This window comes from Macrobrachium rosenbergii, chromosome 46 (genome assembly GCF_040412425.1).
Source record: "Macrobrachium rosenbergii isolate ZJJX-2024 chromosome 46, ASM4041242v1, whole genome shotgun sequence".
NCBI lineage: Eukaryota > Metazoa > Arthropoda > Malacostraca > Decapoda > Palaemonidae > Macrobrachium > Macrobrachium rosenbergii.
Window position 1 is genome coordinate 49879695 of NC_089786.1, and position 15254 is coordinate 49894948.

At 37.0% G+C, this 15254-nt stretch overlaps 1 protein-coding gene across 3 annotated transcripts in view; it reads left to right on the forward strand.

Annotated features, from left to right (window-relative positions):
* LOC136830309 (uncharacterized) overlaps nucleotides 1-3491 on the forward strand; it is a 31751-nt gene extending 28260 nt beyond the window's left edge. For all 3 annotated transcript variants that reach the window (XM_067089722.1, XM_067089719.1, XM_067089721.1), the window contains exons 10-11: nucleotides 857-1009; nucleotides 2242-3491. In XM_067089722.1, coding sequence (XP_066945823.1) covers nucleotides 857-1009; nucleotides 2242-2523 — 435 coding nt within the window. In that variant the 3' untranslated portion in view covers nucleotides 2524-3491. The remainder of the gene's footprint in view (nucleotides 1-856; nucleotides 1010-2241) is intronic.
* The last annotated feature ends 11763 nt before the right edge of the window (nucleotides 3492-15254 follow it).

The following is a 15254-nucleotide window of genomic DNA, read 5'->3' on the forward strand; positions in this document are numbered from 1 at the left end:
TTATGGAATGTCTTCAGTTCCCTTATACTATTAAGGGATGTCTTCAGTTCCCTTATGCTATTAAGGAAAATTTGAAAAAATTAACTATAAGCAAAGTCAACCATAGATCTCTAGCTCTCTTTAAAGTGTAAAGCTAATGTGGATTTTAATTTTCTTGGGTTGCTGCATATAAAATTTTGTCGAAAATTAAACCCTCTGATTTCAGTTCTGTCATAATTCGAATCCCTGTACATCACAGAAGCTTGGTCATATTGGATGTTATTCTTAACGTCATTTGCCAAATAATGAGAATAATTTAACTTGTTCATGACTTTTTATCTCTGTAGGTTATAGATATGGATACAAGTGCCTTAATCCTTGCAGCTTTCAACGTAAAGAAATTTCTGATTTGCAGTAACCTGGGATAAAAATAAACTCCTTGATGTGGTAAATGATAATTTTTTCAACTGAATAAATTTTAATTAATTTTATAAAGCCGACAGGTGCGACGTGGAGCATTAAGTTCATTTGCCTAATAAATGTCCTTCTCTGCAGTCCCGAGATATGAGAGAACACTGGTGTTATATTTGAAATTTCTGACTTGGTGAATTTTAGTATCTGTAGTTGCTGATGAGGAAAAATGCTACAACGCTCTCTCATTTCTATCCCCATCAAGCGTTTTGCTTTGTAACTGACAGACACGTAAAGAAATAGATACCTTCGCATGATTTTTAGGTAGATCTGTTATATCTTTAGTTGCTTAAAGTATTTGTACAGAGACATCCTAAGTTCCAATAATCTTTGACACCGTGGAAGATGATTTTGAGAACCTGAAACATTTAAAAGCAATGACCTCAGGGACTCTTTGGCCTCCCAGATGATGTCCCACTACCACAAGAACCCCGAAGCCACGGCGGAGACGATCGATTTCGACGGCTGGCTCCACACGGGAGACGTGGCCATCCATGAGGACGGGTTCTTCAGCATCGTGGACCGGATTAAGGAGCTCATTAAAGTCAAGGGGTATCAGGTAAGGTTAATCGGCTTCTGGAAAGGCCAGAAGGTCATAGATAGAGCCAGTGGCCTCTTGATGAGGTCAAGGAATCATATAAACGTTATAAAATCTTAAGGGTTTCTTAGGGGAGGTCAGGGAGATCTCGAGAGTTCCAATGTACCCTAGGGAAGCAGGTGACGTCATCGAGCTCTTAAAAAAATCAGTGATGTCTTGAAAAGGTTTAATAATCTTAGGTAAAATATCAGTGAACTTTTAAGAGGGTCAGGTGATGTCGGGTGTTGTCAACGAAGTCTTAAGAAGGTCAGTGGACCTCAGGAATGGTCAAGGACCTGTTCAAAAGTTCAAAGCATCTGAAGTATGGTTAGTGGTAAGGTTAATGGGGCCAGATATCTCAGATAAAACTGTGAACTCCTGAAAAGGGTCAGGATATCTCGGGTAAAGCAAGCAGTTCTTTAAAAAGTCACTGGATCTCTTGTAAAGCAAGGATCCTTTACAAGCTCAACGGCTCTCGGATAAAGCAAGGTTCCCCAATGAAGTCTGTGATCTGTAATGTACTGAGCTCTGTACACGGTAATCCTCAGGTGGGGAGATCGCCGTCTACTCCTTTTCACTGAGGCTAAATATCTGAATTACAGGAGTAAAATTATTTGCTTTTCAGGAGAGACTCGAAACAACTAATAATTTACACACGGTATTGAGTAGCACTGAATTACATTGTGTTTTGTATGCAGCTCAGTTACTTAAGAACAACAACCTATGAGAGTTTTGCCTTTTGTGAAGCCACACAACTTGAAATTCCCTCATTACGTGAGAACAAGTAACATTATTTAGTACGGTTGGTTAGTTAAAGGAATTACTGGAAATACCGCGTAATTTACATATTAGAACACCCCTTTCTCATTAATTGTTTCCACTTCTTCATCAAGAAATGTAACTGGTTGCAGAATGAGGCTGAGAAACAAAATGAAACGTAATTCAGATTCCATATGTATTGCCATGTGATCCCCTTTTATAAGTTCGAAAGACCCAAATTCGAGAACTGAAATGCAACTACTCTCTAAAACCCAGACTTGAGACAGAAAATAACATTTAAACAACCCACTTCGACAGTGGTAAAAATAAATAAATAAATTAGTAGGTAAATGAATGAATAAATAAATAAATAAAATATGAATAAATAAAGTTAAGGCTCTACTCTTCACAGGTTTCCGCAGGCACTATACCTTCACCTGTCTTTGTGCCCACAGGTCTCTCCTTCAGAACTCGAGGAGAAGCTTCTGAAACACCCTGCCGTCATGGACGTGGGCGTGGTGGGCGTGGAGGACGAACGGGCGGGAGAGTTGCCCAGGGCCTACATCGTCAGAAAGACCGAGGTCACGCCCGAGGACATCATGGACTACATGAAGGAAAGGGTGGCGCCCTACAAGCAGCTGAAAGGGGGCATCAGGTTCTTGGATGCCCTGCCCAAGAACGCCACGGGGAAGTTGCTTCGAAGGGAACTGAAGGAGATGGCTGCACAGGATCCCTAGGATAGGGGGATGCTTTCCATCTGGCTCCAGAGGATCCGAGATGAGTGACTTTCGAGGATTCTTGGGTTAGGGGTTGCTTCTAAGATGTGTTTCAGACTGGCTTCCAAGGACTCGTAGGTTAGGGATTACTTTCAAGGGACTGATTCCATGGATCCTTGAGGTGTTTATCAAGGCGTGGAATATCTGCCAAGGAATGGCTCCCGAGGACCCTGAAGACCCTGAAGTGTTGCCTTCAATGAGTGGTTTGTAAGGATCGAGTTTCTGAAATGACTCACTGGGATCTTTTGCATAGGTTGTTTAGATATTTTTAAATGAGTCTCAGGATCCCTAGGTTCAGTTTACTTTCAAGTAAAGGCTTCCTAAAGGCCCAGGAAACATTGTTTGGAAACAAAGTTTGCAAACCGTTTGTAAACAGTTTCTTGGAAACTATTTGTAAACAGTTTGCAAACTTTGTTTCCAAACAGTGTTTCCTAATGTGGATAGGCCTTTAAGCTCCAGATCGATTTTTCAAGGCACAACCTCCAAGGATCCGTAGAGTAGATGCTACTTTTAAGAAATGGCTTCCAAGGATTTGCATAATTCTGAAGAAATCCTTACAAGGGTCATGCGTGTGAATACTTATGAAAATAGTTACAAAGAATCATGAAATTAATGAATCATTTTCAAGAAATAGCTTAGCTTCCAAGAGTAAAAAGTCGTCATTGATCCTTAGTTAGGGATTATTTTGAAGAATTATGCTCCAAGGATCTCCAAGTCTTGCCCCAATTGCGAGAAATGTTCCTAGATGAGTAACTCAAGAAATATTTCTAGATAAGTAACTCAGAGTTGTTTCGTCTGACCCGGAAGGTAAGGTGTGATTTTCTGAAGTGGCCCCGTATGGGAGTAGTGCCGTCAGTACACCTCACGTGGTACACTGTAGGCATTACTCAAGGGTCTTTGCAGCGTCCCTTCGGCCCCTAGCTGCAACCCCTTTCATTCCTTTAACTGTAACTCCGTTCATGTTCTTTTTCCCCCCCATCTGATTTTCCAACCCTTCTAACGATTGTTTCATAGTGCAACTGCTTTGAGGTTTTCCTTCTGTTACACCTTTCAAACCTTTATTCTGTCAATTTCCCTCTCAGCGCTGAATGATCTCATAGGTCCCAGTGCTTGGCCTTTCGTCTAAATTCTATATTATATTCTATTTCATTCAGAAGTGGCTTCCAAGGCTCCCAAAATCGTAGCCTAGTAAAGCAAATGGCTGCCAAGGATCATTCAGTTAGTGCTTGCGAATATCTCTGTGCCTTTCACTGTGATAATGTGTGGTTGTGACTGAGATTAGTACTGATAGTGTTGGCCAAAGATACAAGTAAAAAATGCACCGAAGTTTCTTCGGGGCAATCGAGTTTTCTGTACAGCGTATAATCAAGGCCACCGAAAATAGATATATCTTTCGGTGGTCTTGGTATAATGCTGTATGAGCCGCGGCCCGTGAAACTTTAACCACGGGCCGGTGGTGGTCTGTCTTATATCGTTGCCAGAAGCACGATTATGGCTGAATTTAATCTTGAATAAAATAAAAACTACTGAGGCTAGAGGGCTGCAATTTGGTACGTTTGATGATTGGAGGGTGGATGGTCATATTAACAATTTGCAGCCCTCTAGCCTCAGTAGTTTTTAGATCTGATGGCGGATAGAAAAAGTGCGGACGGACAGACAAAGCCGGCACAATAGTTTTCTTTTACAGAAATCTAAAACTCTGCCATGGAATTTTCTATACGCCTGCTATTTTCCAAGCTCGGATAAACGGACAGGGTTAATGGAGCTTGCAACTAGCCTAGCAGGCATCTGATGCGAGTGGCAATGAGCCACAATAGGGTCTGAGAGCTTGGAGTGTTTTGGGAGGGGGATGGTATGTGATATCAAAAGTGAATCTTAAAGGAAGAAAATAACTAATGTATTTAATGAGTTATTCAAGCACAGTTGTGGCTTTTGGGAAATTGTGACCTATTACCGCTTGCACCTGGCCCGTTAGGTCTGTTGACAGTTTCAGCAATTTTTTTTATTTTTTTAGCACCCAGCTCTTAATGGTGTCATCATAGATAGGAGAAGTTGCACAGACGGGTGAAGTCAATGTGAAAATGTTTGTAAGAGGAGAAATATGAAAATGAATATTAGCAAGCGAATAGAATAGAATACAGAATTTAGGCCAAACGCCCAGCGCCGGGACCTGCGAGGTCATTCAGCGCTGAAACGGAAATTGACAGTAAGAAGGTATGAAAGGTGTAACAGGAGGAAAACCTCAAAGCAGTTGCACGATGAAGCAATTGTTAGAGAGGGTGGAAAGTCAGATGGAAGAAAGAAAATATGAACGAAGGTACAATAAAAGGAACGATACAGAGGTTGCAGCCAGGGGCCGAAGGCAACGCAGCAAAGACCCTTGAGTAATACCTACAGTGCACCGCGTGAGGTGCACTGACGGCGCTACCCCCCTACGCTCGCTTAAACTGACCTAGATGAGTTATTAACCGTCTTGATTTGAACTGTCTGTCTGTCTGTCTGTCTGTCTGTCTGTCTGTCTGTCTGTGTCATGAAAAGCCGCGAGAAAAGACAAACTTTTACCTAAATATGTACCGGTTCCAAAATACAGATTTTAGTTCTTTTCTGCGATAAGAATTTTGGCTCGTTTGTACTTAAGCTTCTGTTAAGATAATACCAAGACCTTTAGACCTTTATATCCAATTCTAGGTTAATCTGTCACCTTCCTCCTTGCCTGTATATCATCTGTAAGTGGTACAGTTAGTGATTAAGAAACGCTGATTAACAGTGTGCTATCAACAAGTTACAAATATTTCAGTGATAATGTATCTTCTTGCCAACCTCAATCGATGTACGGTGGAACAAAGCGGTGCTTTTGAAAAGCACGCGGTCTATTTTATTTTTTTACATTATACTCGTGTTTTGTTTCTAGAAATGAGCTGTTCGAGGGAGAAAGAGTAGGAGGAGGAGGTCGCTCATTTAAAAATAGCGACCCCAACTAGGGATTAGACTGAGACGAGGAAGAAGATTATAATAACCTACACAATTGAAAAGGTTAAAAGTAATTAGCAGTTTTATGTCCAGGGAAGATTAAATTCCTGTTGTTTATACGTATGTACAGGTTATGTATGTATTAATATGTCGAGAATACAGTATTATAATAAATGAATGCCATATATATTTGTATGTATATATATAAATATACTGTACTTATATATTATACACACACACACACACATATACACACACACACACACACACACATATATATATATATATATATATATATATATATATATATATATATATTATATATATACATATATCTCATTACATACACACACACACACACACACACACACACACACACACACACTCATTCTCTAAGATATAATCCAGCAACGATTAAGCTCTTTATTATTCCCAGAACTCGGCAGAGTAGATAAGAACAAAATAGGCCATCTCCCAGCCTCTTAAGATACGGCAAACAAAACCTCACTGACGTCATACGCCGTGAGACACATGTGTATAAATCTTCTTTTCTTCGGAAATAGATCGGAGGATGTATGATGCTGTGCCCTGAGGCTGAAGTAAGAAGATGAGGCGATAAGATCTATGCCAAAGACGCTGATGAGAATTTATTTATACATATGGAGATGTCTCGTGGTTCAGGACGTTTGTTGTTTTTGACTCTGTATTGTATGGAAAGAGGTGACACACATTTTATATATATAATATATATATATATTATATATATATATATATATATATATATATATATATATATATATATATATATATATATATATATATATATATATATATATATATATATATATATATATATACATACATACATACATACATACATACATACATACATACATACATACATATATATATATATATATATATATATATATATATATATATATATATATATATATATATATATATATATATATATTGTAATGTTTCTTTAGAAATTTACTAGATTTGTTTTAAACATTTGCGTGTATCATCAAACGCAATCAAAACAATTTTCAAAACTTGGGAAGCGAAAATTTCGACCAACACCAAACAGCAACGCATAAACAGCAGTTGGTTTGCGAGCCAAATATAAATTAAATAAAAAAACAAAACCTGGTAACTCTTCAGAGTGAAGCCAGAAATGAATCATTTATTTTTTTCCAAAATGAAACAAACAAGCTTCATAAAGTTATTCTCCATATAGATTATTGCATTGTATACCACACATGTATAAAAAATCCCTGGACAAAAGATAGGAAACTTACTAACTAATGATAAATAAAAATCATTTGCCATAAAATATGAGTTGGCAACTATCCGATTGCTTTTATGAATGGAGTATTACAGGGTAGTTTCCATGGAAACCATTCTGTTTACACGTGTCAAATTAATATCTACCCAGTTGAATAAATAAAACAATCTTTATAAAATAGCTCTAATAAAAATAGTATTCAACATATCATGATCTCTTGATTAAGTTTGGATTAAAGTTTCCAGCACTATAAAACTGCTTAAATAATTGGAGTAATTGTCAACTGTCGTGACTACAATACATTCCTTTTATTTTTAATGTTTCGTTCTGTTTTAGAATAAGAAAAAATCATAATATTTCTGTTCAATTAGGCTTTACAGTAAACTACAAGACATAGCAAACGAAAATCATGATTTATGAAAAATCTAATTAGAAATTATTTAACCAGCAACACACGGCAATAATATGTTAGTCAGTAGCAACTGGAGAAAGGCAATCATCGCTCACAGTGATGACGTCATCGTCAACCAATGAAAGGGCGATATTTTCCCTCCACGTACAGTGGGGTGGGTTCCTCTGCTGTTCACAGAAATGTTGCTGAAAAAACTGTTTTCTAGTGAGAGATTATTTTAAAATACAAACTAAAAATTGCAGAACATATATAACTATTGCAAAATTACAAGAAATTGCCAAAAGAAAGAATAAAACTAACTTCTAAGAATTTTCTCAGCTATGTTTGTTGGATACTTTGTTCTTCATACTAAGGCCGATGGGACTGGCAATTTTATTTCCATAATGACTGAGGAAAAAAAAAGTTAAGTATACCTTAGTTTTACCAGACCGCTGAGCTGATTAACAGCTCTCCTAGGGCTGGCCCGAAAGATTAGACTTATTTTACGTGGCTAAGAACCAATTGGTTACTTAGCAACGGGACCTACAGCTTATTGTGGAATCCGAACCACATTATACCGAGAAATGAATTTCTATCACCAGAAATAAATTCCTCTAACTCTTCATCAGCCGGCCGCAGGAATTGAACTCCGGCCCATCGAGTGACAGTCTGAAGCTCAACCGACTCGGCCAACAAAGGGTTAATGACTGAGGAAACAAGGTTTTTGGAAAGTAGAAGAAAGAATAATAGTAAGCGGGTTATGTGGAAGGCTAATTAACATTAAAATGATCGAAATCGGAGAAAATTAGTATTTAAATGTAATAAAAATTTGGAATTAGCTATCTGTTAAATAGTGAAATAACATTCTCTCACTCTCTCCTTTTTTAAAGGTAACAAAAGTAAAGAGAGAAATATACAGTCATAACTCATTAAAGACTAGCAAAAATCTACCTAAAATAATATTAAATACTATAAAATACAGTTTTATGAATAACATTTACAGAAAAATCTGCTAGCTAAGGTAACCAAAATCAGAGCAAAAGACGACAGCAAATTTTTGCAGCAAGACATAAATAAGTTGGGTTGCTCTGCTGGTCTTTCTCAATAATAAAAAAGTAACTGGCAACTTATGCACATTGTGTTTTTATTGAATGTAGTAAAAATATGTTTAAATTAAAATAATGTTCAAAATAAATTCGAGATATTTGCTGTCATGAAGCTGTAAAACAGCTTCAATAATGATTTAGTGGAGAAATCTCGTCCTTTGAAAGGTTATACTGCCGAAGGTCCGTCTGCATAAACATCACTAATGGAGAAAGTGGCAACTGCAGAAGTAATATTATACTACTCTTTTTTCAGTTTTACTTGAATGTCTACTACAAACAATTCACGAACTATTTATTTAATTCGAGTATACATCATTCTAACCACAGACTATATCAAGCACGAATTTTTCTTAAGGAAAATAACAGAAAATATTTAAAAACAACTGACGAATGGCAATATGTCAAAATACTTGCAGAAACCAATCATCACTCAGTGATGACGTCACCATTGAGTGGGTTCCTCCTGATTATGGTTTGCTGTTTACGAAAACAGCAGGTTTTATTGAGTCTTTTTGAAAAATAAATTGTTTTTTAATGGGAGATTATTTAAATCACAAATTAAAAACTGTAAAAAAAAAAGATAACTGTTGCAAAACTAAATAAATCACATAAATACTTAAAACGGAATTGCATATCTCTTTTAATAATAAAGCATCATTGTTGGTTGTTCTTTGATTCAAAGTAGAGAAATTTTGGTTAATTGAAAAATATGAATTTCTGATTAAAATCTTTCGAAAATGTTTAATTTATAACATGAAAAATAATCTTACATGGAACGCTGCAACATCAATATTACTATACTTTCTTTGCCTAAATAAAGGTTGAAAATAAAGTACTTGGTAACTGTTCCGAAGAAGAAATGTGGTTAATAAGCTTTAAATAACGTAAAATCTGACTCTGAGAGATTCCAAGTATTATCGTTTTGGTTATTCAATCACGCAGTTTATGAAAATTAAAATATTTAATATAACTACTTTGCAAAACCCTGCCGAAATCTTTTTGAAGAATGACATCTGACAGCAATGGGTTGGACTGTTGTAAACGTGACTACTACAGCCAATCGCAGCACTAGGTGATGATGTCATCGGTAACCAATGAGGACACAGACACTTTCCCGCCAAGAATGCCAGGTTCAGAGGGTTTCTCCTCCTCACGCGCTGCTGTTTGGGGAAATCTGTAACGACTGAAATTTCTGCCCTAAAATTTTTCGCTTTTTAAAAGAGCAATCATTTCTCTCAGAGCTGATGTGATTAGAACAAAATATGTTATTCACAACTGCTGTAATAAAATTGGGACCTTTCCTAGATAGTGACTCCCACGGGTTTTAAACCTGGTATGAATCCACCTTTGAGGCGTGTTTAGTACAAGCCCGTTGGGGATGACCGTAAAAACATAAACAAAAGACTGTAAATAGCACGAAGATAATGACCCCAAGAAATATTAGTCCTCCATAACGACCCTCGAAAACCTTTATTTATTAAATAAAAAATTCGATTTTGAGTCAAATTGTCAAATTGTGGTAAGGGTCTGTTTGTATGAATTTTGACTCTCAAGGCGACGTGGTTTTTCTTCTTCACATTCTTATATTAGCTACGTTGTCAACATTGCCAGTTATACCAGGAGCATCATCTCTCCCCCTTCACAGTTTCATTATTCTTAACAAAATCCTCTCTGTAAATCTACTGTTAGGAAACTGAATTCTCCCCAGAGCCTCAACTACGAGTATTTTTTTTTTTTTTTTTTTTTTTTTAGTTTTCTGTAAAAGAAAACTTTTGTGCCCGCTTAGTCTATCCGTCCGCACTTTTTTCTGTCCGCCCTCAGATCTTAAAAACTACTGAGGCTAGAGGGCTGTAAATTGGTATGTTGATTATCCACCCTCCAATCATCAAACATACCAAATTGCAGCCCTCTAGCCTCAGTGGTTTTTATTTTACTTAAGGTTAAAGTTAGCCATGATCGTGCTTCTGGCAACGATTTAGGATAGGCCACCACCAGGCAGTGGTTAAAGTTTCATGGGCCGCGGCTCATACAGCATTATACAGAGACCACCGAAAAATAGATATATTTTCAGTGGCCTTGATTATACACTGTAGCGGCTGTACAGAAAACTTGATTGCGCCGAAGAAACTTCGGCGCATTTTTTACTTGTTCTTTAACACTGCCCATTCATTATCTGCAGACTCACCAATTAGAATGGAAAGGAATATAGAGTTTAAGCTAAAGACCAAGCACTGGGACCTATGAGGTCATTCAGCTCTGTAGAGGAAACTGAGAATAGGTAGGTTTGACAGGTGTAACGGGAGGAAACCCTCGGAATTGCTCTATGAAACAATTGTTAGGAGGTGGACAGCAAGATGGGAGAGAATATGAATGGAGGTACAGTAAAAGGAATGAAAGGGGTTGCAGCTAGGGGCCGAAGGGACGCTGCAACGAACCTTAAGTAATGCCTACAGTGCACAGAGTGAGGTGCACTGACGGCTCTACCCCCACTATGGGGCCAGTAAGTGATAAATATTTTCGCAGGTAATATTATGTCCATTTAAGACATCTAACGATTCACTTGCAAAAATAACTTCAGCAAAGAATCTAGTGGGAAGTGAGGGACAATATTACCGAGATACACAACCTACCTGTCTCCCTCACGTAGGAAGGAGACCTTTTTGTGATTGTTTTCCTATACTTGTCACTCATTCATAAATGGAGAGGTAAACATTCGCTGGAGGGAATTCTTTTAGTGGAAAGAAAAAACAGTATTTGACATTCAATTTGCGAGGTAGTTCCGAGGTTGAAGAGGTTGGTTGTGCTGGTATTGAAATAAGGCGATGTTTGTCCGTAGACTTTATCAGTTAACTCTTTGAAGTTTCTTGGAAAACCTTTTTCTTGAGTTTCTAAGCCACGTTAGAATAGAAGAATAGGATCCAGAATTTAGGCCAAAGGTCATGCGCTGGGACCTGCGAGGTCATTCAGTGCTGAAACGTAAATTGACAGCAAAAAGGTTTGAAAGGTGTAACAGGAGGAAAACCTCAAAGCAGTTACACCATGAATCAATTATCAGGAGGGGGTGGAAAGTAAGATGGAAGAAAGATGTGAATGGAGGTATAGTAAAAGGACTGAAAGGGGTCGCAGCTAGGGGCCGAAGGGACGCTGCAAAGAACCTTATGTAATGCCTACAGTGCACCGCCTGTAGTGCACTGACGGCACTTCCACCCTACGGGGTTAAGCCACGTTACGCTCAGGATCATATTAAAATCTTTGTATCTTACCAAGCTATGCAATTACTTGGCTAAATGCATGGCTTAGCCTCTGCAATTACTTGGCTAAATGCATAGCTTAGCCTATGCAATTACTTGGCTAAATGCATAGCTTAGCTTATGCAAATACTAAAAGGCAATAAAAACGTTAAGTATAAAAGAAATAAGTATTTTTAACACAGCACTCTATTTTACACACCCTTATAAACTTATTTTACATTAAAATATCCTCCATATAAACTTTCTGAAATGGGTTATGCTATGTATTACCATAAATTAAATACACCATCAATCATATTCAAGAACTGAAGATAGGAAAAGCAAACCTAAAGAGTGGTGTGTTGGTACAGCATGTGTTTATGGTTAACACTAGCCAAGGCTGACCCACTTCACACCTGACCTAACCTAGCCTATCACATGCAAACATTCTAAGCCAATCCCGAGTTGCAAAAAAGCAGATATGTATAGGTTGGTGGCAGCTCATTAAACATATTTTTTCTGTACAACCTCCGTACTGAAGTGATTACAGTATCTTAGTCACGACAGGAACAATGATAATTCAGGTACTATAATTATGATGGACAATCAGTAACTAATAAACAATCAGTGAATGAAAACCGTAAACCCCAATTTATAAAGTATGGATAATGTATAGGTATGGTGTGGGATTTGTGGTCAACCCTTACCTAGGCTGGAATTTCTTGACATAGAGTAAAATAATATAACAAATATTTCCTTTTAGTTTTCAAACAGTGTTGTGCGTTATCACTGCGTGCATGCCTGAATGCATGCTATGCTGTATTGCATGTACTATGCCTGCATGTACTACACTGTACTCTGCATGTAAAAAAAAGCCCTTTGTTGGCCGTGTCGGTTGAGCTTCAGACTGTCACTCGATGGGCCGGAGTTCAATTCCCCCGACCGGCTGATGAAGAGTTAGAGGAATTTATTTCTGGTGATAGAAATTAATTTCTCGCTATAATGTGGTTCGGATTCACAATAAGCTGTAGGTCCCGTTGCTAAGTAACCAATTGGTTCTTAGCCACGTAAAATAAGTCTAATCCTTTGGGCCAGCCCTAGGAGAGCTGTTAATCAGCTCAGTGGTCTGGTAAAACTAAGGTATACTTTAACTTCTACATGTAAACTATGACATGTATAACATACTATACTGGTAACTTGGTTCAATCACACATCTTTGTTTAGTATTTGCCGACTAAGAGTACAGTATTATGAAGTATGGGATAAGGTTTAATATGCTAGTCTGGTCTAGGAGTCAACCACATTATTGAACCTGTTCACCCTTTGGGCTTAGCTTCTTCACCCAGTGAATGCATTTAACGTTTACAATTTGCCTGTTCCACACGATGTTTGTGCTAATCAAGCAGTAGTCCAGTTATCGTGGCAAGGGGAACATTTTGATCATTACAGAATTACACAGCACTGGGTCACTGTGAGAAAAAACCATGTTTGTTGGACTAATGAGTCCTTTAGCGGTTATTGCTTTATGCAATGTAGACGTGCTTTGATTTGAATGAGTTTACTTAGGTTATGCTATGTGCTGAACTCGAGGTTGGGTCAAAGTTTGGTTTTAACCCGGCATGTACCCACCTTTGTCAAAGTCCAGGGTAAACTCATGCCAAGTACAGTATACGGCCGCACAAATATATCGTTTGTTAATATACTATGTCGACCACACAGTATAGAAATGGGTGTATAAAATACTTTGATCACCGACGGGCTAGTACTAAATACAGAGCTTCCGCCATATTTAGTACTAGCGCGTCGGAGTAGGTGACGCGTAATATGGTATAGGTTCACCCTGGACTTGGACAGAGATGGATGCATATCGGGTTGCAAATTCCCGAGATGTATGCTAGTACTGCACCAGCCCCGATTTTTTTGCCATGCCCCAAGGCTAGATTACGGTAGGTTATGTCAGGCTGGGTTAGATTAGTTACTTGCCTGTGGTTAGGGTGTGGGAAACATAATGGGATTATTTTCAAGAAAATTCTATGGTTAGTTTTTAAGATATGGCGTCCCGCTTTTTCAGGGAAAGGTCTCGTACTCGGTTACATCTCGGGAAAATGCTACTGGGTTAATATCTCAACGTCTGCACGACAGTCATGCCCAACCTGCCAGATTTTCAGCGTGAAAGGGTTCAATCCTTCAATTTCACAAAATTACTCAATTTCGTGAAATTAAAGAGCGAGTGACGACCGACGAAGGTGAATATCCTCTAGTGTGCAAAGACCCTTAAGTAATGCCTACAGTGCACCACGTGAGGTGCACTTACGGCACTACACCCCTACGGACCATTCTTGGCCCAGATAATGCCGATAAGTGGGGCTTAACTGTATTAACAAAGGTCTTCGAAACATTCCACAGAAGCCTACAAGACCAGTAACTGACAAAGCAAGTTCCTTCGTGTAATAAGCAGAAAATGACGAACGAATAGAAATAATTCCGCAAATAAATAAATATATAACGAATAGAAATAATTCAGCAAATAAATAAATATAAAACATAAATTTTTGAAGTGATGTTAGAAAAAAAATTAATGTTGCTTTAAATGAGTATTACAGCCAACGCTGTAATATACATATAAAGTACATTCATCACTCCTGAAATGCATTCACACATTCCCTCATACATACGAACACAATCATATTTCAAAACAATCTCACTTTGACCTATTTAAAAATAAAAAAAAAACGAAAAGATGAAATAGAAAATTCAAAACGCAATCTAAATCTAAATGCACAAAACTTAAATGTAAAACACACACTGTACACCTCTGAACACGTTACAATTTCTTCTCTCTTAAACAGTCTATTTTTTTTTTATTTTTTTTATTTTTGGCCGTGGTTCCATCCCGGCAATTTTGGCAATGTATGCAGATCCCTGGATCGACTGTCGCCTACACACTTCGCATCTTGATACGTGAGTGAGGCAGCCCAGCTATTTTTCTCGCATTCGTTTTGTATCGCTTTAATTTCATTTCCTCACGGAATGGTCGAGTCTGTGTCTTTTGCTTTTTGACTCCGGGTTCTGTTCTTGACTATTCGAATGTTTTGGAAGAGTATCCCTTATATCTTGTTATAACTTTAGTTTATGATTATAAATTTACATACATACAAATGCACACACATATATATACATGTGTGAATAAATAAATATATATACATATATGTACTGTATTTATATATATATACATTATACTGTATATATATATATATATATATATATATATATATATATATATATATATATATATTTATATACATATATATATATATATATATATATATATATATATATATATATATATATATATATATATATGTATATGTATACACAAACACATATATACATATGTATATATGTATATGTTTGTATGTAATTTGTAATAATAAACTAAAATTACAAAAAATAAGAGTAATATTAAAAAATAATTATAAATTCCATTTGTAATTTGTTTGTTTGTGATTGTGTATATATATATATATATATATATATAATATATATATATATATATATATATATATATATATATATATACATATACTGTATTCACACTCAATTATTTATCACTCAACCTTTTGTTTATGTTTCCTTCCTCCGTCCCTTCTTGCTTTTGCTGGGCTCTTGAAAAACTTATAGTTTTAGCCTTATTACTCCTGAGG